Below are 27,077 nucleotides of genomic sequence, written 5' to 3' on the forward strand. Positions count from 1 at the left end.
CAATAGATTGTATTTATTTACTTTTGCCTTTTGGAGACAGGGTCTCACTACCGTTTTAGGTAGTCTTGAGTTTACTTTGTAGCCCAGTCAGACCTTGAACTCACAAAGATCATCCTGCCTCGGCCTCCTGAGTGCTGGGATTACACAGGCGTGTGAGCAGGAACTAGCAAATTTATGTAAAGGGCCAAAGAACAATAAATGTATGGGTCACATATGGTCTCTGACATATATTGTTTTTTATTTTTTATAATTCTTTAAAACTATAAAAACTAAAAGAACATTAAGAATCCCCAGACCTTAATGAGCAGGCATAGGGCTTAATTTGCCCTTTTTTATACTAGAGAAAATTTGTTTTCTTTTTTAAATCTGAAACACAAGAACTCCAGCAACTTCATAGGATAAAACAAATAACTGGATTTAAAGTTGACAAGGGAGCTGAACAGACATGTGTCCAAAGAATACATAAAAATAGCATACATATTCTTTTGGGAGGCGGGTACCAGGGATCTAACTTGGGACCTTGCACTTGCCAGGCAGGTGCTTATGCTGCTGAGCTATATCCCCAGCCCACACACATATGAAAAGTTCAGCTCCCTTACCATTACAACAATGGAGAAAGTTTTAAATGTACAAAAAGCTAAGGAAATATTGTGATCTGGAGCTTTTCCTATGCAGGGTTTAATTCATCCAGATGACTGAAAAAGTTTTAAATGTGTCAGTTCTCTTCAAATTTCAAAAAGAAAAATTGTCACTGGGATGGCAAGAGAAAATAAATATTGATGGTTTGAGGAGAACCTATAACCAAGTTATGAATGCACCAGAAAAAAATAGTTTGTACTTGATGGCAGAATTAAAGACTGGGGGGCTGGTGATGTAGCTCAGTGGTTCAGTACCTGCCTGGCAGGCTCAAGGCCCTGAGTTTGATTCCTGTACCAAAGGAGAAACAAACAAACAATTAAATATTGATTTGAGGTTTGTTTTCTATTAACTAGTTGGTATTTTGTCAAATGAGTATGAAAGACTGGTAACTATGGAAAAGTTTATGGTTTTAGTTTCCTAATCTGAAAAGGAAAATTGTATCTCCTCAGAAATGAAGTAAATAATTTAACCTACATAAAGTATCCAAAACAGTGATTGGTCCAATAAATGCTATATAATTGACTGTTGCTACATAATCATTATTATTTAATTATTATGATAGTAGTTAAGAGTATGAACTATGGATCCAGTCTAGACAACTTAAGATCGACTTCCAGCTCCATTACTTACTACCTATATTATGTTGTGGCAAATCATTGAGCCTCAATTTCCTCATCTGTAAAATGGGGATGTTGACCACAATTTGCATTATAAGGTTTGTGTGGCAACTGAATGAATTAGTATGTGTAAGATACTTAGAATAGTGCATATTAGTTGGTACTCATTGTTAACTATCACTGAAACTAGCATTGCAAGCTTCTTACAAAGAAGCTAAATTTATCCTGCAAATATTTAGAAAATTCTTCCAGTCTCTCCATCATTTCTTGAGAATAACCTGGTGAAATGACCAGTGTTCATTGACTCTTTTGAACTACTGCAGTTAAAATTAGATAACATATCTAAGGTAAAAGAGAAAATACTAGTAGCCAGTAGTAAACAACTACTACTGTACTACCTCTTATTATACTACAGAAATCTGTTCTAAAGCCCTGAGTTAATCAAGTATAGGTCTTTGGTTATAAATTAGCTGCCAAAGCTTCAAGTTAAGTAAAGATTGACGAAGAAAATAAAAGAGTATTGTTGCATCACTGTGCTTCTCTCATTCAGCCACACTGTGTTTTCACTTACAAAAGCAGAAATAAAAATTGGACGTTTGACAATATTGATATTAGAAGAATATGCTTCTTTAGGTGTCATAACCAGAAAACTCAGGTATCTTAACCTGCAGTTTAATCTAAGTAATAGATATATTAGGTTGCGATGCCAGATTTGAATAAGAATTTACAAATCATACCTGATTGTCTTGTCTTCTGTTGATGGCTTGATCTTCATTTTTCCAAATAAACTGACTTAAAGAGTAGGACAGATTTGAAAGTCATATTAAAATACGATTTTATGAACATAAACTTTCATAGTCATATCACTGTATTGCATATTTTATTTGATGGCCAATAAATACAGTTATAAAATTAAAAATTTCTAAATTTAGTCTAAAAATCCAAGCAAGGTGGCGGCTACACAAGGATGTGAAGCAGAAGTGCTTGAGTCCAGGAGTTTAGGAACAGCCTGGACAACACAGTGCAACCCCATCTCTTAAAAAAGGAAAAAGAATCTAGCTTGAGGCCATTATCATATTTTCTTTCATAAACTAATTTATCACAATTAATGCAATCATATTTCATTATATTATAGCTAAATACAAATCAAGGTTCAATATCTATAACAAAGCAAAATAACTAGAAATCTTAGAAACTTCTTGTGTGGATAATAATTTATAAAACCCTTGTCTTAATTTAAAAAATTATAAGCAAAACTGACTCAACACTATAATTTTGAATGAAATAATAGCACTGTGAAACTCAAACATATTTACTAGTTTACCTATAGCCAAGAATTTACCTACATCCAAGAATGTGAGGCAATAAGAATTAGTTCTAACAAATGCAAACAAATTTTTCTGTTATTAGGTTTTCCCTAATGAGAAAAATATCACAACAAAAATAAGTTTAGTAATAAAAATCCCTTATTATATTGCAGAGAAATGTTAGTATACAACAATAAAGGTGAGAATTGGGTTAATTTTAGGTTAAGGCATTAATTTCAGTTACATCTTTGCCGTAATTAAAAATTCCTTATAACAGTACTCTGAATACCACATCCTTTTTCTTATAGTTTAGCTTAGAACTCACAGAGTCAAAATCTGTAATAATTACCTTTCATGGCTGTGAAAATAATCACTTGAATCTTCCAACGATGCAGGCAACTTACAGTTTTCAATGTGATTTGCATTCTGGCTTTTGTTGGGAGAACCTTTTCTCTTTACTGATGCTGATGTTCACACATAGCAAATAAAGTTAAAAATATTAATGAAATAGTAAAAGAAAACTTGCTTTTGTATGTATGTATTATAATACTGTCTTACGTTTCAGAATCCTCATAAACTTTGTATAGAGAATTAAGGGAACAATTTCCAAAATAAATTTCGTGAAACATTAGTTTATATGAAAAGAAAACTCCCTGGTCAATTGGAAGACACTGAATGAAGCAACAGTAAAGAACAGAGACCCCTTGCACGTGCACATGTACATACGGACGGAAGGACATCTGTGGGGGTAACGTAAATCTGCCAGTGTAATGCACGTTATACGCAAATTTGTCTACAATAACCCCTTGCTAAGAATATGTTTTTGAAGTACTTCTCTGAGGCACCTTCCCTGGAATATCCTAGTGTAATAATCATAGAGCATTAAAATTTGTTATTTTGCATATTTTTTATTTATGAAATTTCTCTCATTTTAACAGTATACTTTCATAAGGGCAGACCATTTTTAGAAATTAACACTAACTTTCTATGACCTGTGTATAAACAAAAGATCCATTAATTTAGTAGCAGTGCTGATATATATTTCCCAATGTGTCAATTTTTTAAAAATTTAGAAAATGAGTCAAATTAATGTTTGAATAATCATTTTGCAAAGATTGCCAAAATATTTTGCAACCTGCTGCTCATATTGGTCCAACTTTAGTTTGGCTGCTGCCATTTATTTCCCAGCTGGCATTAGCAAAGTCATTTAAGGGAAACAAACATTTTTTTAAAAAAGATCTGTTCAATGCAAATTGAACAAAAAAAAATAACTATACCAGCTGCTCAGATATTAATTGAATGTATAAGAACACTCCTTCTACCTGTCCCCCAAAAAGAAACAACAAAGCAAAACTCATTATTGAAACAACTGTCACATAATTAAACCCTGAAAGCTCCACTCCAATCACGATTATGTAGAGGCCTAGCGGCAGCCGGTGAACCACCTACCTGGCCATACATTGTGACCTTTGGTTTGAACTCAGAGTATGAAGGCTTCTCTATGGCATTTTAAGACTGTGGGCTTTAAGTAGTAATTGGAAAAAGTTTTTGAACAGAGAGATAAATAATCCAATTTGTAATAAGAATACTGCAAATGGGATTGTAAAGCATATATTGTAATAAAGGAAAATGCAAACATGGGAAGCTTAACAACATAGTTTTTAAGCTTCTTTAACATAAGAATCTATTAACTCTATAACAAGAATAGTTTCAAAGCTTATAGTCTGAGCTGAAAGAATGGTGAACCCTATCTCTCAAAAAATTCAACCGCATACTAGTTTGAGGTAATGATAAAGTGAAATCTTAATCATGTTAAAAGTTGAGGCACAGCATAAATTATAAAGATCTGCAGCACAGACCCATGGGAGAGAAAAGAAGATAATTAACTGTTATGGTTTAGGGTTTTTGCAAGGTGACCAATACAGTACAGGACACATTTTATAATAGTATTTTATAGTGAATCACCCAAGAATCACATACTACAAGTGCAGGAAATCTATCCACATACTAAATACTAATGAATCCAGCTGAGGGCCTAGAGCTCATAACAATGCTTCCCACCCGTCCAACTAGAGGCCTAGAGCCCACAACAAAGTCTCATACAGGTCTGGTACATGGATATATGCTGGAAAGGCCCAAAGGTCAGTAGCGGAAGTTAGGAAGTCTATGCAGCGGGATGAAGAATCTGTGCTAACAAGCTGAGGGATCTGAACTGGAGCTAGGAAGCAAAGCTCAAGGTAAGCACCAGAGCTCCCCACAAGAGTACCACAGCCATCCCCAGCAACAGTGAGTTCCTGAATTCCTCCAGTGATGAGGAAAGCCGAGTTCCTGTCAAGAAAGCCAATGTGACAAGCTTCTTCATGAGACTGAGCAGTGTACCATCTTCCCCTCCAGAGCCAGGAATTGATGCTCAAGATGAGGACCCATGTTTCTCCAAAGTTCATCGGGAAAGCCAGCACGACAAGGTCCTCCAGCAGAACAGCCTAACAGAACTAGCAGTTTCCAACAGCTCCAACAGCTAACAGTATTCTAGCAGCTTCTCCTGTTCTGCCTTTATGCTGCTGGAAACAACCCTCTGATGGGCCTCCTGCACCCAGAACTATGCTAGTTTAATTCAGCTGGATATAGTAAGCTGACCACCAGATAGCTATTCACCACATTAATGTAGGGTAATAACCACTAAAATACACAAAGATGAATGGAGCGACACAGGCTAAGTAGCTCTCATCTAAATATTTGGGAACTTAAGTATTTCAGGGGCTCAGGAGATGGCTCAGTGATCTGAGTGCCTGTCTGGAAAGCGAAAGCACTGGGGTTTGGTTCCCATACCACATGCCCTGCTGCCCCCGCCCCTGGGTGTGCCCTAGGGAAAAAATGTATTTCAGGTTTCCAAAATCAGCGCAGCAGCACAAGTGCCCACCTGGCAAGCACAAGGTCCTGAGTATGATACTTTGTTACCAAAAGAAAAAAAAAAATGGAATGTTCACATAATTTGTGTAGACTTCAGTTGAGCATCCCTAATTCAAAAATTTGCAATGTGAAATTCTCCAAAATGTGGAACTATTTGAGTGTCCTATACTCAGAAAGTTTCATATATCACAGAATTTGAATTTCATTACTTAAATTCAGATTTATGAATTATGAATGTTCCAACTGTATTTTTCTCCTTCATTAATATGCTTAAAAACATACAGTGTACATATTCTCACCAATCATATTTTTCCAACGAGGAGGATCCAGTTTCAACAAGAGAATAAATAAGGTAATACAAGAACAAATAGGTTAAGTCAGAAGTTAGGAAAGAAATGATCATAACTCTATTAATCTTCTGTACAAAACAGACTACTTTCAAATAAATTTCTCCTTGTTAAAAGAAATACAGGGGCTGGGGAGATGGCTCAGTAGAATAAGCGTTTCCCTGGCAAGCGTAAGGGCCTGAGTTCAATCCCCAGTTCCGCTAAAAAAAAATAAAAAATAAAAAAAAAAATGCTAAAAGAAATACCAACAAGAGATTGGGGGATAGCTCAGCAACCTAAGTGCCTGCCTGGCAAGTGCATAGACCCAGGTTTGATCCCGGATATCTCACACTGTGCTGGCTGGCCTGGAGAAAACGGGCATGGTGGTACATGCCTGTAATCCCAGTGCTAGGAGGATGAGATAGGAAAACACTACGAGTCCAAGCTGTCTAGCAAGATACAAACAGAAAGCTTTTTAAAATTATGGCATTAACATATAGAAACCCGAGTAAGATATTGTTAATGGGTGAGACAAAATATACTAAATATTTGGAAAAAATCTCAAAAATCCATTATTTAGTTGAATATAGGTATTGATTATGCAACTACCAAAAATTGGATTATTTATAAAAATTTCTAAAAGTAAATGAAAAATAGAAGATGTACAATTCAAGAATATTAAACAGGACCAGCCAAATAGCTCAGTGGATTAAAGCGCCTGCAAACAGGCACAGAGGCCAGGGTTTGATCCCCAGGCCTGCTGTGCCAGCACCCCCCCCCCGGGGGGGGGCACACTGAGATGGCAATTGAGACTGGGCATAGTGGCATGCACCTGTAATCCCAGCTCTTGGGAGGCTGTAAACAGGTGATCACTACGAGTCCAATCTAGTAGTGAGATTGGACTATAGACCCTTCTCTAAAATACCAAAAAAAATAAATAAATAAAAAATGAGTATTATATAAAAGCATAAAATCTAGAATTATGTAAAGTCATAGTACTCTCATTTGCCAACATTGTATTATTTACCATAAAATTTATCTTCTAAAATATCACATATTTCAGAAGGGATATAGTTCGTTATCATTTTTGTACTGTTACAGTTTTAACCTAAGAACATAATAGGTAATATTAAGACTTTTTTTTTTAACAAATACTTCTTTAGCACTATGCTTGAATAAGTTTATTGTTATAGATCCTTGTCCTCAGAGCTTATAGTTATGAAAAAAATTTTAACTTTCTAACAAAATGACAAGTAACAGAACAAATAAAAGTTCAAGAAAATAAAAATTAAGGTTGAAGAAAATTATATTGGTACAGTGATTTAAAAATAAAAAAGCATTTTTATACATAACATACAATTTTGACCTTCACAATAAGGGATAACATTGAATGGAAAATTATCACATAGGTATACAAAAAAAGTATAAAGCTAATCATCTGTGTCAGGGGCTGGGCACATAGTTCAGCAGCATAAGTACCTGCCTTATAAATATAAGATCCTGGGTTTAATCCTGGGTATCAAAAACCCCCAAAAGCAACCATCATCCGTGTCAGTAGTAGCTTAGAAGAGGGATAAAAGGAAAAGAATAGAGAGTACAAAAGTTGTCATGTGTATATAGCAATTTAGTTTGTGGTAAGGATGCCACTGGAAATCAGTGAGAAAGGAATGAATTTATGTTTAGGGATAATGGAATATCCATTTAGAAGTCGATACTACCTTATTTTTCACATCAAACAAACTCAGGATGCTTAAAAATTAAATATGAAAAGTAAAAACAAATCATTCATAATATATTTGCATATATTTTAAACCAGGGGTAGCAAAAGCCTTTGTAAATATGACATGCAACTTAGAAACATAAAAAAATTACAATTTTTGTACATAAAAACTAACAATTTGCTGGTTGTAGCAGCTCATGTCTGTAAAACTCAGGTACTTGGGAGGTTGAGGCAGGAGGATCACAAATTCAGGCCCAGTCTTGTCAACTTTGTTAGAATCTATCTCAAAATAAGAAAGTGTGGTTTTTTTGTTTGTTTGTTTTGTTTTTGCATTTTAGGGAAGGGTCTACAGGGTGTTCAGGGTCTCACTACTAGATTGTACTCATAGTGATCTGCCTATTTACAGCCTCCCAAGACCTGGGATTACAGGTGCCGCCACCACGCCCAGATTCAATTGCCCTCTCAGTGCGTCCCAGGGACGAGGCCGGCATAGTAGGCCTGGGGATCCAACTGCAGAGTAGAAAGTTGCACCTAGAACCAGGGAAAAAAAGGTAATAGATAATCTATAATAACTTTACTCATGTTTATCCAAAACTTGATGTTATAAGGCAATTAAAGGAATTGAATTTTAAGTTAAAATAAAGGTAATAGAAATATTTTTCCAAAACTAATGAAAAACAACAAACGCAGATCCAAGAATATCAGAAAATAATAAACAAAATATAAATAATAAAATTCACTAAAATTATGCAACAAACACAAAAACAGCAAACTTATCAATCAGAACTTTATATCTGGTGAAAATACCTTTCAAAAACAAAGCTAAAATAAAGACTTTCAGATGATAAAAGGTGAGAGAATTCACCATTAGCAGGCTCTCACTAAAAGAAATTTTAAAGGCATTTTTCAGGCAGAAAGAAATGATAAATGAAGTAAATATAAAAATTCAGGGTCCAGGGAGATAGCTCAGTAGAATAAGTGCTTCCCTGGCAAGTGCAAGGGCCTGAGTTCAATCCCTGGATTAATAAATAAATAAATAAATAAATAATTTTCTTCCTTATTTTAATTATTAATGTAAAAATGGTAACAATGCAATAGAGGAAAAGAGATACTTATGAAATGTTTGTTTTTGAAATTATATACAATTTGAAAGTAGACTTGAACTTATAATACACTGCCCATAGCAGAAGTCAGAAATTTTTTTCTTAATTAGGCCAGAGAGTGAGCGTATCAGGCCTGTGGACCACAAGGTCTCTGTCACAACCACTCAACCCTGTTACTGTGCAAAGGCAGTCACTGGCAATATTTCAACAAAACTTTATGTATAAAAACAGGCAACACCCCTGGCCTGCCCTGCCAGCCCACCCCTGGGGCTCGCTGAGAAGGCAATTGAGACTGAGCATGGTGGCATGTGCCTGTAAACTCAGCTCTTGGGAGGCTGTAAACAGGCAGATCACTATGAGTCTGATCTAGTAGTGAGGCCCTGAACACTCTGTAGACCCTTCCCTAAAATACAAAGAACAAAACAACAACAACAACAACAACAACAACAACAACAACAAAAACGGGCAACCTCTAGAGCATGCCTTTAAACAAAAATAATACATGGTTACTGACTCCTACCCTAAGGCAACCAGTAGGATTTTTTTTAAACGTCGTTTAACTAAGAAGCCAATATTAAACATGAAATTGAGTCATTAAAAAAGTATTCAACCCTCCAAAATGGCAAAAGAAAACAAAAACAGACATGATCAATAGAAAGAAAACTATTAAGGTTGTATATCTAAAACCAAACATACCAAAAATTACATTAAATGTAAACAATACAATAATTAAAAAGCATACATTGGTAAATTGAATTTAAGTAACTATGATGTGTACATAAAAGTCACTTGAACTACCAAGTTACAGATAAGTTCAAAGTAAGATTGGAAGAATGTGTATCATACAGACACTAATCAAAGGAAAGGTAGAATGGCTATATTAGTATCAGATTCAGTAAATATCTACATAAGCACTATTACCAGAGATATAGACAAGCACTATAAATACTGGGGTTAATCCATCAAGAAGATGCACTAACCCTAAATATGCATGGATCTAATGGCACAGTTATAAAGCAGAAACTGATAGATATCTAAAGATATCAATATTGTTTTTCAGTAGTTGAGTATGTTGACAAAATTTAAGAATTTCTGCCATCAAAAAAAAATAAAGACAGGTCACAATTAAATTTTTAAAATATTGATTTACTTCATAATTTGCATTTTAAAATACTGACATAATTGAGAATTTATACACGTAAGTTAATGAATTAATTTTTTAAAAGAACAGAAAATATGCAAAACATTTGGGAAAGTTTCTGAAGACAAATCCAGATGGTCATTTGACATGAAAAATTCTCAGCCAAAGAGAACTTATAGAAAAAAATATTTATAATTAAAATTTTAATGTAAGACTTAACAGATTAGACATCACTAAAGCATAATTAATAAAAATAGATTTGAAAGAGAGATTGAAAGAAATTATTCAGAAAGTGGAGCAAGAGAAATAAGGAAATAGAAAATCTCTAATACACTCCCAAGGTAAAGGTTCAGTAAAAACGTTCAGACCCTGATACTGGATTCAACTACTGTAGAAAACGTATATGTGTTATTAAGTAAAGTTGAACATATGTACACAAGAGAAGGTCTCTTGTAAATGTACAGTAAGAACTCATGCAAAAATGTATATAATAGCATATCTTACTAGCCCCCAACTGCAATCAAACCAAATGTCTGTTAGCAGTAGAAAAGATAAAGAAATGAAAATATATTCACACAAACAGTATATAATATAATGAATGAAAATCAGTGAAACTGTGACATGACAACACAGTTGAATCTTATAATTACAATACTGACTAAATGAAGAAATTCCAAACACATATATTAAATTAAAACCGGATATAAAATATATTTTAAGGTATATACATGTGGCTTGCAAAACAGAAAAGGAAAGCAAAAACAATTATCACAAAAATCAAAGGAGTAATTGCCCCTATTGGAAAAGGATGTATCCAGAAAAAGATATACCAGTTTGGAAAATCTAAAAGAAAATTGCTAATACAACTGTATTATTTTAGAAGTAGTGTGTAATTTCTAAAAACAATAATAGAACAAATGCACAACCTTGCATTTAGAAAAAAATTACAGCTCTATACATAATAATAAAAACATTAATACAGGACTGAGGAAATAAATTATAATGGAATTCCCTAATGATGATCTATATTAGCATGAAGCATTGATGGAAATGTTTTCAGATAAAAAAGCCTTTTGTTTTTAGTGTATCTATCCTCATTGAAAAATAAAAATACACATTGTATACAAGAACTGAATGGAATAACTGCAAAAACACATACAAATAGTGTGTATTGTACAAAAGCTATCCCTGAGTTGCAGAAACACATACAAAAGCTATCCCTGAGTTGCAGAAATACTGTGAATCCTCATTTTCTATTTAATACTTACTGATGCTTTTAGAGCTTTTAAAAATCAACATAGCCTCTCATTTATATCACAATTCCTTTGGATTAATGCACCAACAAATTAATACTAAAAACTACAATTGCATGGAACCTAAAAAATTACAATTCTCACTATTCTTTACTGAAGTTTGTATAAGCAACATATTCAGGCCATGTGTCAAATATGACACCACTCATAACTTCTTTATTAAATATTTGACCTCATACTTACTATTCAGGGATACTGGGGTTCTACTCTGAATGTTTCTATGTATCTTTTCCTTCAGCTTAACTTTAAGTAATGACTATAATTGGAAAGCCAAGATGTACCCAAATAAAGACAGAGGTAAAGAACCTCAATGAGCACTTCCCCAGTATCAAGTACTCAACAGAAAACATGAATGTGCCTAACACTTAAGAAAATGCTGTTTGGAAATGAAGTATTGCTTTTTAGAAGACAACATATGCAACTATACAGTTAGAACCTAGTAGATTGTGGGTATGGGTATATGGCTTGGGGGCAGGTGCTTGCCTTATATGTACAAGGCCTGAGCTGTTTTTTGTTCTGTTTTCTTTGGTGCCAGGCATCTAACTCCAGACTTTGTGCTTGTCAGGCAGGTGTTTATGCCACTGAGCCACATCCCCAGCCCTAAAGCCTGAGTTCAGAACCCTGGCTTTGAAAAAAAAAAACAAAAAAAACAACTAATAGGATTTACAGCTATGATGGATACTGTCATTAATATGGGAGATTTATTTAATATATCTGCCTTTCTCCTACAAATAGCATATTTCCTTATGTAATATAAAAACTAAAGTTTTTCTGTTCACTCTTAAGAGCTTAGTCCATTTTATTAATAGTATATTTATTTAATTCTCATAAAAGTTTTAATTACCCAGAACTTTTTAATAAAATTATTAATTGATAAGTATGGTCAGACAAAACTTTTTGAATTCTTAGAAATACAAATGTCCCCAACAGTAGTATTGATTTTGCTTTGCTTTGATACTGTTTAGCTGAAAAGACCCTTCTGGTCTGTGCGTAACAGTGAACTTTTATATGGTAAGTCACTTCCTTTATTCTCTTTTCCTATAGTCTTAATTTATTTGAAACATTCATTATAAAAAGTAAAGACAATAGAGTTTGTTTAAATGCTGTAACTACTTCTGTTTTATTTTAACATAGAGGACAGGGTTTTTTTTCTCCTGCTTGGCAATTTTTTAATCCCTAAACTGAACTGTTAGCTTTTCTTTTACCTACTTACATTGTAAACAAGGTTTGCCCAGTATTTACTCATAGACCTGACTGCTAAAACATACAATGAGAACCTTTATTTTTCCCATTTCATTTGAAATCACCTTGATTCTTGCTAAAAAGTTCTCTCAAAATATTTTCTAAGGAACTGGGAATTCTTCCAGGTTCTTCCTTTGACAAAGTTACACTAACTGGTCTCTGGATTGTTCCGTCAATCTCAGCAAGATCATCATTAGTTTGTTGCCCGTCTAAAGTAACTGTTAATGATGCTGAATAAACGTTTCCTAAATGGTCCATTACAGGAAGCAAATATAATTCTGGTTGAAGAGCCTAAAACATACAGAAAAATTTAAAAATTAGTTTGTAATTTAAAAAAATAGTATGAGCTAAAAAATTGATGTAAGCTAAAATATGTTACATACATATGGAGGAGCAAATGATTTGAGTTTTAGTTCTGATTCTTGCTTTTCCTTCACCTAGAAAAAAATAAGCGAGAAAAAAACTGAAGCTTTTACAGTTTTCCAATTATTTTTACCTTTATTCTCTTTTCTGATGTAGCATATATAAACCAAATCTAAAAACTATGCCTAGATTCTAAAAAGTTTACAATATAAGTCAATTTCTAGTCACTGCATCAAATATACTAGAAATTCTATGGTGTGCGGTGCCGGCCCTGCCCCCGGGACACACTGAGACGGTCACTGAAACTGGACTTGGGGGTACTTGACCCTGTAATCAGGCATGCACCTCACAAATTTTATTATAAGTTCTAATCATATCACTGTTTTGCTGAAAAACCCTAGGCTTCGGAAAGAGTAGGAACCTATAAATCATACCTTAAAGACCTTCAACGAACTATAACTTGTTATCCATTATTTCCTTTCACAAAGTTACTCTTTTTTAAAAAAATGTTTTGTAGTTGCTACACAGAATACACTTTAAAGATCCTTACTGGATGCTTTTTTTTATGTATTTAGTACAGGGTCTACAGGGTCTCACTACACAGATCAGACTCATCATAATCTTCCTGCTTTCAGCCTTCCAAGTGCTGGGATAACAGGTGTGTGCCACTACACCAGTTTCAATTGTCAGTGTGCCCCACAGGGGATCAAACCCTGGTTGCTGCATCTGCCTAAGCAGGCACTTTAGTTCACTGAGCTATCTGGCTAGCCCCTTTTTTCTAGTTTTGTACATAGTAAGTGTCAATAGATATTTTCTGAAAATACCCCTTGTACAATCACGTTTTAAATTTATCTTGTTTCTTCTCAAGGAAATTTATGCGCGCACGCACACACACACGCGCGCCTCAAAACCATCCTTTTAGTATATCTGGTAACATGCATCTAACAAACATAATCTGATAAGGTATCCTTTTCTTTTATTACAAGGAAAAACAAAAAACACTCACCACAGCTAAATTATTTCCAATGCACTTTAGAAACAAAAATTTTTCTGCAACAGCATCCTCACCAAGAAATTCACCTAGGCGTAGTCTCAGGGCTTGTAAAGTAAGTTGAGGTGATACTCTGAAATACCATGAAATTGCTTATAGTATATAAGTAAATAGGTTTTGGCTACACCAATGATTAGTATCTTTAGTCAACTATCTAACACATAATGATTCCATATTTCACATACAACTTCATATATTGTTTCTATTTTACAAAGATCTCCTTTGTAGATAGATATCTTTCAATATAAATGACTGTCTTTTAAAATTACATGAATAATAGTTACAAAAGTTCTTTTTGTAATAAAAAGGAAAATGATTGTTTATTTCTGTAATCCATCACCAAATTTTATGATTGAAGTAAAGCATTCCTATGGAATTTATATACTTTACATTTTAAAAAATTTTATTTCAGTAATACATGTCTCTGGCACATCATTAATGCACTGATTGTGGGTGGGTGGTATGTATACATGACATATCTTAATTATTTTTTATGTCCCACTTCCAACCCTCCATCTCTTAGTCCCCTTTGCCTTTGCCAAAAATTTATTTCTTTTTTAAAGGTATTTGGTGCAGGGTCTCACTATGTAGCTCGGACTCGTAGTGGTCATCCCATTTTAGCCTCCTTAGCATTGGGATTACAGGTGCACACCGCCATACCCACTCTTACTCGTAGGCTCTGCACATGGGGCGGGGGCAAGGCCAGCGTGGTATGTGGTAGAACCCCGCTCCTTGTGCTTGCCTAAGCAGGCACTTAGTCTGCAGAGCTATCTTGCTGGCCTTATTTTCCATTGCTTTTATTTTGCTTTGTGATTCACTTATATTTTTGGTTTTCCACATAAGAGACAATACAATTTTTAGACTCGTGTGCCTTCTTTTGTTTAACATTGTGGTTTCAAGGTACATCCATATATACATAAAGATCAATTTAGACACATACTTATTTTGGAAATTTAGCAGGAATCATTTGTTCTTAAGTGTTGGGGAACACAAATTCACATGGCTAGTTTCTCATAATTCCCTATGGGGCAAATGGAGGATTGAGATTTTTGGTATCACCCTTTGAGATCTCTCACTGTCCCATCAGGGGTGGGTAATCCTCTCCCACTTATTATGACTAAGACTGAGACTAAGACTTAAGATGCTTCAGGGACAGATCCTCAGTTTAAAATCACCACTGCCCTATGAGTCATCCAGTAATCCTCTCTTCAATCAATAAATGCTGAGGCTCTGACTGCCTTGTGGCCTTTTGTTCCTCATGAACAACTGATCATCCTGGATTCCTGTTCTACTGACATGTTGTCTCTTGCTTTTTCTTTCCTTCTTGCCATGTGCTGTAATACCTCGCGGGAGTCTGGAGGCTCACTGTAGGGATCCCCAATACTTAAGAATTTCTTTTATGATCAAATGATGCCAGACCTCACAGTTTTACTCATTAGGGATACATTCCTCAATGACTAAAATTTAAAGCCATTGCTTATGTAATTCTTAGTTCTTGTTTCCTTAGAATATTACAAGAAATGTACAGAAATCATTCATTCATTCATTGTTTCATCAACATATTTACTGAACCTCAATTATGTATTCTTGTTACACAGGATGGAAATCTGGCAATCATCAAAACAGACAACAATCTCTTCCCTCATAGACTTTAAGTGGAAGAACAAAATTAACAAATAGTAAAAAAAAAAAAAATACAATTCATAAAAGTTGTACTATAGAAAAAATAAAGCAGGGATGAAAAAAAATGAAAATTACTGTTCTTTAAGATACAGCAATCAAGGGGCTGGCAAGATAGCTCAGTGGTCTAAAGCGCCTGCTTAGGCAGGCTTAGGCAAGCATGCAAGTGCAGGGACCTCGGTTCGATCCCCAGCACCACATGCCATGCCAGCCCCGGCCCCACGGTGGGCTGAGCTGACCATAAAAAAAAAATAATAATAAAGGAAACAAAAAATTAAAGAAGATACAGTGATCAGAGGATATATATTTGAAAAAATAGTAGTTTACTAAAGACCTAAAGGAGGTTAGAGAGTATGTGGTGAGGGTAGAAAATGCATTCTAGTGGAAAGGAACAACAAAAACTTTAAGGGTCCTAAGGTAGGGCCATATTTGAAGTACTCCAGAAGAGAAAAGAAGCTGTTGTGATTGAAGAAAGTAATGGGAAAGTTTAGGAAGAGAGGTATACTCAAAAGAGATATAAGCAGGCAGTCAGGCCATGTGGTATCATGTAGTTTTCTGTGAATGTGACACAAATAAACACACACATCATATACATACAAGTGTAAGTAACACATAAATGTTCATTGATTATATTTTAAACAGTTCTAAGCAAAAGGCTATTAGGCATATATCACTATTATTCACAGCTCTTCAAACACACTCTTTTTAATTTTAGATAATTTTCCTTTTGTGTATAATCAAAGTAATATGCAGGTTAATGCTATTTTCTGGGCAACAGTATTATAGCCAAATGATATCTGATCCTATCAAAATGTTTACCTGTTACTCAATCCTATTTGTTAATAGTGTTCATTAAATTAGGAATTAATTCATCAAATGAAGAAAATAATTTTCACTTACAATTTTGAAATTTTTTCTACAGAAAATAGGGATTTTTTTCAGGTACTTTGTTACATGGTCATAAAATACTTGCCTTATAAATCCAGCAGAAATAAATTTGTTAACAACTTCTATTGATATAGTATTTAACTTATAGTTCCATGATCCTTCAGGGACATAAAAAACATGAAGCTCCACCAACTGAATAAAAAGAAAATCAATTAAAATATTTTCAAGATGGACAAAAATCAATTGATATCCTATAAAAAAGATATATGGAATTTTCATAAATAAATTTTAAATAAGCAGAAATACATGCATTTCTGTGAACAAATAAAATTGAAATTTCAAAAATTTGTTGTTAGTTATTTGGCAGTAGGAGCACATTTTCCTGGAAATGTTGTAGATACAGCTTGATTTCTAGATTTATTTCTAGCAATATATTTGCTATAGGTACTCTTTCTGTGACCTACAATGTGAATACTAGTTTTCTCATCAAGAACCTTTATCCCTCCCACTTCCCCAGCTACTCACACCTTTCGAGTGATCTCACATAATTGTTATCATTTATATACTTCCCCCATACTAGAGCTGTGATAATTGGTACCTCTTAGTACCTAAAAAAAGTTAACAGCATAGTTGGGAAAGTATGTTTATTTCCCATAATTACAGGCAGAATCTATTCCATAGATTTTAGTGCACACTTATAAGCTTAACTGTGTTTATATAAAGCTATCTACTTTTTCATTAATGTTTTATACTGACTCTAATTAGAATCCTTCTATTTAGAATATTGAGAATATTACAATAGAAACAGCAAATTGAGTCTCATTTTCTAGTCTAACTTGCTATTTCCTGAATATTAAAGGTCAAAAATAACTAATAAATATAAAACACTAATAGATTATCTAGTATAATCTCATTACTATAAAAAAGAATAAAAGCAGAGTAAGGAAATAATTATACTGTAATTATAATATTAAATATCTGAGGAAACTTCTAAGAAGTTTGAATATGACCTATTATTAATGTGTTTGGAACAGGGTCTCACTATACAGGTCAGACTTGTAGTGATCCTCCTCTTTCAGCCTCTCTAGTGCTGGGATTACAGGCATGCACCACCATGCCTGGCTTCAGTGGCCAGCTTGGCACACCCAGGACAGGGCTGGCACAGTGCTGGGGTTTGAACCCAGGTTCCTGTGCTTTCTAGGCAGGCACTTGGACCACTAAGTTATCTCCCTGGCTCTGAATATGACCTATTTTAAAAGGAGTTGTTCTTACAGGAGATAAAAATGGTTCTTGCACTGAAGGTGAGGCTCAAACTGGTATTATAAATCAAATAAATTACTTTTATACTTTTCTTCCTTCCCTTCCTTCCTTCCTTCCTTCCTTCCTTCCTTCCTTCCTTCCTTCTTTCTTTCTTTCTTTCTTTCTTTCTTTCTTTCTTTCTTTCTTTCTTTTTCTTTTTTTGTAGAACCGGGGATTGAACTCAGGCTCTTGTGCTTGCCAGGAAAGTGCTTATTCCACTGAGTCATCTCCCCAGCCCCTACTTCTATACTTTTGATGAAATATTAAACAACAATTTAAATGTTTGCATAGACATGACAGTAACATTTTCTATATGGTACATTTTGAAAAACAGTAAAATATTATTTCCTAAGTTATTATGTTAAGTAGCTGTAAAACTCAAGAAGTTTGAATAAATATGGCATTGTCTTTATATGAAAGTATTAATATGTTACAGAAGAAAATATTTCTTAACCTAAACATTTGTATATGTGTTTCCTGAAAAAAACACTCCCACTTTTTTCGGAAGAATAAAATACTTTAAAAATTTTAAAGTATATATATTTTAGGGTTAAATATTCTATTTATACCAAAATCTTGATTTGTTTTCATCTTTTATTCCTGGTTTTAATGGAACTAATATTTTCACTAAATTCATTAACCAACAATATATATTAACATGTGTGTGTGTGTGTGTGTGTGTGTGTGTGTGTGTGTGTTTCCATTTGCCTTCAGCTTCAAAATCACTATCCTTAACAGGTTAACTGTTGAACCCTGTTTGTATTTAAAATGTTGGTATCTTGTCCACCATGGATTTTTTGCAATAACTTTAAGTTTTTAAAATCAAATATTTATCTTAATTTATAAAGTATTTAGTGCCACCTTCTTCCCCCCTTAAACTTGCACTCTGACAGGAAGTACATCATATACCTCAGAGTAGTCCTGGCCCTGTATTGTATACAGAAAGTAATCAGTAAATATAAAATACTAATAGATTATCTAGTATATTACAAGCAGATAGTTACCAGGGAAACAAGAATAAAAACAGTAAGAAAAATAGGGAAGACAATGATTGTAGAAGTTTTCAATTTTTAAGAATAGAGTAGCTAACACAGAGCACATAAGATTTCAGTAAATTAGGGGAAATAATGAACTAGTCAAACAATATCCTAGATAAACAGTTCCAGAAAGAGCTAAAGGGAGCATAGAGGAAGCTGAGGCAGGAAGATTGCCACGAGTTCAAGGCTAGCCTTAAACAGTGAGTTAAAGGCCAGCCTGGACTACATAGCAAGACTCTACATAGCAAAAAACAAAAACCAATAATAAAGAAGAGCTAAAGGAAAGATCTTAAGGTAGTTGGTATGATTAAGCCAGAGAGAGTGGAGAAAAATAGTAGTAGAAAGTACAAATCAGGAGAAAAAAGGGTTAGTAGAACAAAATAAGTAGAGCTTCTTCTTTTTTTTTTTTTTTTTTTTTTTTTTTTGAGATAGGGTATCACTATGTAGTGAATTAAAAAGTGGCAGACTACCAGCAAAAGGTTCACTGTCATGAATTTAACATGAGAATCATCCTTCTGTTGGCATATTTTTCTCTATCATGTTCTGTGGCTCCAGAGTGGGTGAGGTAAAGGTGGAGAAATGAAGTTGTTAGTGTTTTGCAAATGAGAACAACAGAGCAAGACAAAGGCAAAGTTAAAAGTATGAGATAAGGATTGAACAAGACTACTCTATGGAATTTAAACTAAGTATGGAGCACACATTATTATTTCTCATTATTATTGAAAAATAAAGATGGTGAGATCAATTCATCAGAGGTCTCGATTTAGAATGCTAGGGAAACTGAGATAGTGACACAAGAAATATCATTGGGTAATGAGATCAAAACTTCTCAAAAACAATGATAATTTTCTTACCTCTGATGAAGAAGGCCGACTTGGGTTGAGTGGCATACTCATCAGTGTCTGCAAGTTATAATCATCAGTTGGGATTCTGGTTCTTCTTCTAACTTTCTTCATGTAAGTAGTATTATGTACTACATTTGATTTTTGGCTTGCTTAAAATAGCGTTGCACTTACTGCTGGTCTAAGGTTTATTCAAAAAGTGAAAAGAAATACATGAGCTTGAAAAGATTCCAAATGAAACTTGAGAATGTATACAATCTTATTCTTATAAGACACTTTACAAATAAACAAGTAATTGCAACGAAATAAAAATACATCTTATATAGGTGGTTCCTATTTTATAGCATCGCAAAAACAACACTTCAAATTTAGAATTGTGATATTTTCTTGGGCTAACACTGTGTGGGCAGTTTACAAAGCTGGCCGGCAGTAGTGAGACATAGGTCCCAGTAAGCCACAAGATCCCAACAGTACACAGCTGATAACTGGTACAAAATGTACCAATGGAAAGCTATGATAGTAGGTTAAGTGTATTAAATGCGCTTTATTTTCAGCTTACAAAGGATTTATCAAGATGTAATTCCATTCTAAGTGAAGGATAATTAAATAAACTGGTTAGTTACATTGTAATGTACTTTAGACTAGGACATATTTTACTATTCTAAACAATTCAATTTTTCTGGTAAAAATTTTATAGTATTTTATGTAATACATAACTATAATTTTGGAATGGAAAGATTGAACTTATACAAATGGCTATAGTGTTTTAAAACATTTTTTTATTTTTCTATAAATGTAAACACTCTAGATGAAAATAGTATTCTTTAAATGTATCAGGCAATGTATGTATGTTCTTTTTATGTTTCCTCAAAGGATTTATGGCAGTTTACAAGAATGTACGATAAAGTTAAAAATATAGCAATATATAATAAAAACTAAAAATAAGGCAGCTAATTTATTATTTAATAAAAATTCAATTTATTAAGAACTTAATGGGAACAAGGAATAGAAGTCCATCTTGGCTAATTTATTATTTTAATAAAGGAACCATCAAATTGGGTCAGTCTTTAAGGATACAACAATCATACCAACACTGTAGTAGAAACTTTAGATTTCAAAACACTGTTCCTGTTGGTTTATATTAAAGTAATGATGATTTAAATACAGCAAAACTTTAACTCTTTAATCTAATACTGAGTATATCTCTATGAAACCCTACCAGGTACCCTTGTTTTGATGATATCAAAATGGGAAGATTATTTCCAAGATATACAATCTTCTAAATCAGTTTCACATAAAATTTCCTATATAAATTTCCTACAGTAATTAAAAAGTAAAATGGAATTTGCCATTTTGGCTATACTATTTTAAATACATCAATATTTGAAGAAACATTTAGTTTTGTTTCTGTATCTATTGAAAGGCTCTCTTTATTGTTAGTCTCTATTATGAACTTAAATTATGTATGATTCATATGCATATATGCCCACTGTCTTATTGGATGAGAATTAGTGATATAATAATTATACTATGTTATAGTTTTGATCTAGAATGTTCCTTCAAAGCCTTATGTGATCGGCGATGGAGTTTTTGGAAAATGACTTGGAAGATGACTGATCATAGGTGCACTATATTTATCAGTGAACTGATTCACTGAGGAGTCCACAGCTTCATGTGTTACTAGGTTGGGTATGCTTGTGAGAGGTACATCCCTGGGGTGTGACCTGGGGGAGTATATCTCTCCCGTCTGTTCCCATTCTAGGAAACTAGACTGTGTAGTTTCTGTAAATACATTAAAATATTTTAATTCAGAACAAATTTCTAATTAGGCAAAGTAAAGACAGTTCACTTAAGATCTGCTTTATAATTATCATACGGTAAACTGTCCCCTTATACTATCCCTTCTAAGGTAACAAAAAGAAGTCATGTTTTGGACTGTAAGAATTCCTTTTGTTATTTCTGACTGGATCTGCGCTGGAGACCAAAACCTGGGCAGCTCAGAAAAAATTAAAATAGCCTAATATCAATAGATAAACCTTTAGGAATTAAAATTAGGAAAATATCTCAAGATTGAAGTATTAGTGGGTAGATATTAAGGCAGGAATAAAGTAGAAAAAAGAATTAATGAAGTAATAAGTGTCATTATCAGAGTTATGGCTATAATAACATAGATAAGTATTAAAAGTAGAATAATGAACTGGTTGTGGGAGGCATATTAAGGAGAAACATAGACAGGAGATGCATAGACACATCTATAGACAGGCACTACAGAAAAAAATTCTTGTCAAAAATCGTTTGCTGACGGTCAGAGCCTTGGATCTACTTCCTGTTTCTCCTATCATTGGGAAGTTCTTAGTTTTGGATTTTCTTGGAATATCAGTCTTCACTATTGCTCTATCTTCAACTTTGTAATAATCTCTCCATTGCATGAGGTAAGATGATTGTTATTAAAACAAAAAGAGGCTAATTAAAAATTTATGCTTAGAATTTATAGATCCTAACCAAATCACATAGAAAATCCTGACAAAACAACATTTGAGATTTTCAAACTCTAACTATTACAAATTAGCTAATAAATAAAATGTCACCAACAATTCAAACAAAGGAGTCTCAATAACCAGAGCGATTGTAGACTTCTGCTATAATCTCTCACTTAATTCAACATTTTGCTTTACAACCTTTATGCTAGGAATGGAAAGTCAATTGTATTTTGCACACTAATTCCAAGCGAGTTACTAGACTAGGGATGTAGCTCAGTGTTAGAGCACTTACATCACATGCTCACAGCCTGGAGTTTGATTACCAGAACCACAGAAAGTAAAAAAAAAAAAAATGTAGAAAGTTAGTTACTGAAGAAGATCTCAAGGTCATACCTAGTCTCAATAGGAAACTGCATAAATTATCTTTTCAACTATGGATTTGGGAAAAAAGATTTTTAGTCAATAGGAGTGCTAAAAATCATGCTCGAAAATTTCTGGTACACTGTTCAGTGCTTAGAAACAAGGATTCTGGTAATTTTTAGTTTCTAACTTGACAATAGCACATATAAAGCTGATGTTCAAGGGGCTGGGGAAGATGGCTCAGTAGAATAAGCTCTTGCGTGGCCAGCGCAAGGGCCTGAGTTCAATCCCCAGTTCTGCAAAAACAAAAACAAAAAACTGATGTTCAAGCTGGGCATGGTGATGGAAGTCTGAAATCCCAGAAATTGAGAGAGGCTGAGGCAGGAGAACTGGCATGAGTTTGAGGCCAGCCTAGGCAACACAGTGAATTCAATGTGAGACCCTATCTAAAAAATTGATTTTACTGGTACACTTTTGACATATATAATGATCACATTCATCATAGGGAATATACCTTTACACAATATATCTTAATTTTTTTCTCTCTCATTCTTCTCCTTTCCTTCAATCCTTCGTTCCCTCTTTTTCAAAACTTTAGTTTCTATGGTTTTCCTTCCACTCTATTTTTTTTATTCTTATCCCCTCCTTTCTTTTTTCTCTCTCATCCTTCCTTTCTTCCCCTTCCCATTTGAACTGCTTTCTTCTACTTTCCAATATCTATCATCCATTTTCTTATTTAACATTTGGATTTCTCATACAAGAAAAATCATGTGATATTTAAACATACGTCAGTTTTATTTCATTTAAAATTATGTTCTCAAAGTGACAACATTCCATTCACCTAAAAATGTCTCAAGTGCATCATTCTTTATGGCAGTGTAGTACTCCATTGTATGTAAAAACCACATTTCCCTATCCACTCATCCATTGATGAGCATCTGGGCTCTTTCCAAGATTTAGCTATTACAAACTGTGCTGCCGTAAATATGGGTATCGATATATTGCTCTGTTATGATGGTTTTAACTCTTTATGGAAGATTCCTAGAAGGGGAATAGCTGGGTCAAATGAGACCTGTAGTTTTAGTTTTTTGAACAATCAACATTCTTATTTGCATACTAGTTACCAATATTCAAACATACCAAGAGTAGAAAGGGTTTTTTCTCCCTTAATATTGCTTTTTATATATACAATGGTCACATTTATCATAGGGAATTTTATTGGTACATAATATTTGATTATTTTTTCCCACTCCACTCCCCTCCCCTTAGCCCTTCTTCTCTCCTTATTTATAAAATATCTCCCCTTTTATTTTCATTTTTCCTTACTCTTCTTTCTTACCCTCCTCTTATTGCCCTTTACATTGAACCTTTTCTTCCTACTGGCCAATATCTATCATCCACTTTGGTCTTTATTTTTACTTTTGATTTTGTCAGCATTTGTTGATTTCTTGATGATAGTTATTCTTTCTGGAGATGGAGTCTCAGTATTGTTTTAATTTGCATCTCTCAAATGACTGGTGATGTTGAACATTTTTTTATATATTTGGGCTAGGGATATGGCTCAGTGACATAGCACCTGCCTGGCAAGCACAATGTCCTAAGTTCAATTTCTACTACAAAAAAAAAAACAAAAAACAAAAAACAAAAAAAAACAAATCAGGCCGGGGAGATGGCTCAGTGGAATAAGTGCTTCCCAGGCAAGCACAATGGTCTGAGTTCAATCCCCGGTTCTGCAAAAAAAAAAAAAAAAAAAAAAAAAAGGAAAATCAACCCCCCCCCCCCATGTATTTATTGTTTACGCTTCTTCATCTGAGAAGTGCCTTTTAATTTTAGATGACCATTTTTGGGTTGGGGTTTTAAAGTTGAAGGTCTGATTTTTTTTTAGCTCTTTATTCTAGACATTAGTCTTTATTTATTTATTTTTTGGCAGAACCAGGGATTGAACTCAGGCCCTTGTGCCTGCCAGGGAAGTGCTTATTCCACTGAGCCATCTCCCTGACCCCTGACATTAGTCTTTATTGAGGAAGAATTGGTAAACTTTTTTTCCTGTTCTGTGGGTTGTCTTCATTCTGTTGGTTTCTCTTGCTGTGCAAAAGCTTTTCAATACGATGTGAACCCAGTCACTGATCACTGTAGTATTTCCTATGTAATCAGGATTTTGTTCATAAAGTCTTTGCTCTTATGTCTTCAAGATTTTTTACCTATCCTATTTACCAGTAGATAAGTTTTTCTGTTTCAATATATAGATCTTTGATCAATTTTGATTTTATTTATTGCATGATGTGATAGTCAACGTTTAATCTTTGACATCTGGAGACAGTTTTCCCAGTACCATTCATCAAAGTCTTTCTTCCAGGGGCAGTGTTTGGCCCTTTTGTCAAAAATAAGAAAGGTGTGTTTAGAATTGAATTGTTTCTGTATCTTACATTCTGTTGCACTGATTCTGTTCCTTTTTCTTTTTTGCCAATACCATGCTGTTTATTATCATAGGTTTGTAGTATAACTTCAAGTCTGGGATTGTGATACCCCCTGCCTTGCCTTTGTTATTCAGAATTGCTTTTGGTGTTCTAGGTCTCTTCTGGTTCTAAATGACTTTTAGGATTGTTTTCTCTAGTTCTATAAGCTATGTTATTGGTATTTTGATCAAGATTGGATTAATGATAACAGTTTTGGAATTATGGCCATTTTCATTATGTTGGTTCTGCCTACCCAAGAACAAGAGATACTTTTTTCTTTTTTGACATCCTCTTTTATCTTTTATACTTTAGTTTTCAACATAAAGGTCTTTTTACTTTGTTAGATGGATTCCTCGGTATTTCATTTTTCTTGATGCTATTGTTAAAGATGTTGTTTCCCTAATTTTTCCTCAGTGAGTTTATTTTTTATAGAAATGCTATTGTGTTCTGAGTATTAACTTTGTATCTGCTACATGATTAAATTTGGTTATTAAATCTAGGAGCTTCTCAGTAGCGTTTTTGGGGTCCTCTATGCAAAGCATCATGTCATCCAAAATAATTTAACTTCTTCCTTTCCTATCCATATTTCTTTTCTTTCAATTAATTGCTTTAATGTTTCCATAACTATATCAAACAGGAGTGGTGATAGTCAGCCTGCTTGTTTGGAATTGATTTTAGACGGAAAGCCTCCTGTTTTTCACCATTTAGTATATTAGCTGTTGGTGTCAGATAGTTTACATCATATCGAGATAAAAAAAACCCATCTATTTTAATTTTCTGAAGGTTTTAAAATCATGAATGGGTGGTGGATTTTGTCAAGTGCTTTTGTTGTATCTATTGGAATGATTATGTAGGTTTTTGTCCTTGGATTTGTTAATGTGATATATTACATTTACTAATTTGCCTATGTTATCACTGCATTGCTGGGATGAATCCACTTGTTCATGGTGTATAATCTTGATAATTTCCTACCTTTTTTGGGCAGTATCTTAGTGAGAATGTTTGCATTTATGTTCATTAAAGATATTGGCCTGCAGTTTTCATTTTTGGTTAGATCCTTCTCTGGTTTTGATAACATGGGAATGCTTGTTTCCAGGAATTGTTTGGGAATACTGTTTCCCTTTCACTTTCATTAGTTTGAGGAATTGTGGTATTAGATCTCTGGGCTTTTCTTTGTTGGTAGTTTTTAAATTATTTCTTCAATCTGACTAACATTGGGTCATTTAGAATTTTTCTATCTACTTTATTCAGCTTTGGTAATTCATGTATCTAGGAATCTATTTGAGTTTTGCATTTCATTAGAATACAGATTCTCAAAATAGGTATGACCTGGATTTCTGCATAATCTGTTAGGATCTTTTCTAATTGCTTACCTCTGAACCTTTTCTTTCTTTTTTGATCTAAGTGTTTGTCTATTTTAACCTTTCAAAGAACCAACTCTGACCATGATTCTTTGTATTGTTTTCTCAGTTTCAATTGCATTGATTTCTATTGTGATCTTTATAATTTCTTCCATGTGTGCCTTGGACTTAACTTATTCTATTTATTTATTTATTTATAACAAGTGCATAGTTATGTCTTTTTGACTTCTTTATAACTTTTATGTAGTGACTCTGTTACTTCTGAGCAGTCTTGACTTGAAATTCCTTTTTCTGCAAATAGATTATTTATACTTGCTTTTTTTCTGGGCTCCTGTCCCATCGAGTATTTTTTTCAACTGAATTTGTTTGTGTAAACTAAACTTCCTTTTTAGTTAAATGTATTTCTTGTATGCAGCATATTGTTTGGTCTTGTTTCTTGATCCATTCTGCAGTGCTTTTTTTTTTTTTTTTTATTTATTTATTTTTTGGTGGAATGAGGGATTGAACTCAGGCCCTTGCGCTTGCCAGGGAAGCGCTTATTCCACTGAGCCATCTCCCCAGACCCCCAGCTTATTCTTTTTATAAAAGCTTGACCTCCAACATTAGGTTATTTGGGCTTGCTTTTTTTTCTGATGTAGGAATTCACAGCAGCAAATTTCCTTCAAGAACTGCTTTCACTGCATTCCCTAAGTGTCAGCATGTCATATTGTAGAAACTGTCTAATTTCATCTGTGACCCACTAATTAGTCAGAAGGCTGTTATATAATTTCAATACTTTTATATAGCTCTTGTGATTTCTTTTGCTATTGCGTTCAAATTTCATTGTACTATGCTCTAATACTATGTATGGAATGAATTTAATTCCTTTGGATTTAGTTAAGCATGTTGTATGAGATAGAATGTTGTCTATTTTGGAAAAAGTCCTTTGTGTTTTTTTTTTTT

At 33.8% G+C, this 27,077-nt stretch overlaps 1 protein-coding gene across 5 annotated transcripts in view; it reads right to left on the reverse strand.

Moving 5' to 3' along the window:
- Spata1 (spermatogenesis associated 1) overlaps positions 1-27,077 on the reverse strand; it is a 59,683-nt gene that overhangs the window by 26,561 nt on the left and 6,045 nt on the right. For all 5 annotated transcript variants that reach the window (XM_004639323.2, XM_023724339.1, XM_023724338.1 and 2 more), the window contains exons 2-8: positions 19,491-19,659; positions 16,386-16,492; positions 13,688-13,805; positions 12,702-12,755; positions 12,384-12,609; positions 2,913-3,027; positions 1,994-2,048 (exon numbers count right to left, since the gene is read on the reverse strand). In XM_004639323.2, coding sequence (XP_004639380.2) covers positions 1,994-2,048; positions 2,913-3,027; positions 12,384-12,609; positions 12,702-12,755; positions 13,688-13,805; positions 16,386-16,492; positions 19,491-19,592 — 777 coding nt within the window. In that variant the 5' untranslated portion in view covers positions 19,593-19,659. The remainder of the gene's footprint in view (positions 1-1,993; positions 2,049-2,912; positions 3,028-12,383; positions 12,610-12,701; positions 12,756-13,687; positions 13,806-16,385; positions 16,493-19,490; positions 19,660-27,077) is intronic.

The sequence above is a fragment of the Octodon degus genome, unplaced genomic scaffold (assembly GCF_000260255.1).
Source record: "Octodon degus isolate 3935 unplaced genomic scaffold, OctDeg1.0 scaffold00109, whole genome shotgun sequence".
NCBI lineage: Eukaryota > Metazoa > Chordata > Mammalia > Rodentia > Octodontidae > Octodon > Octodon degus.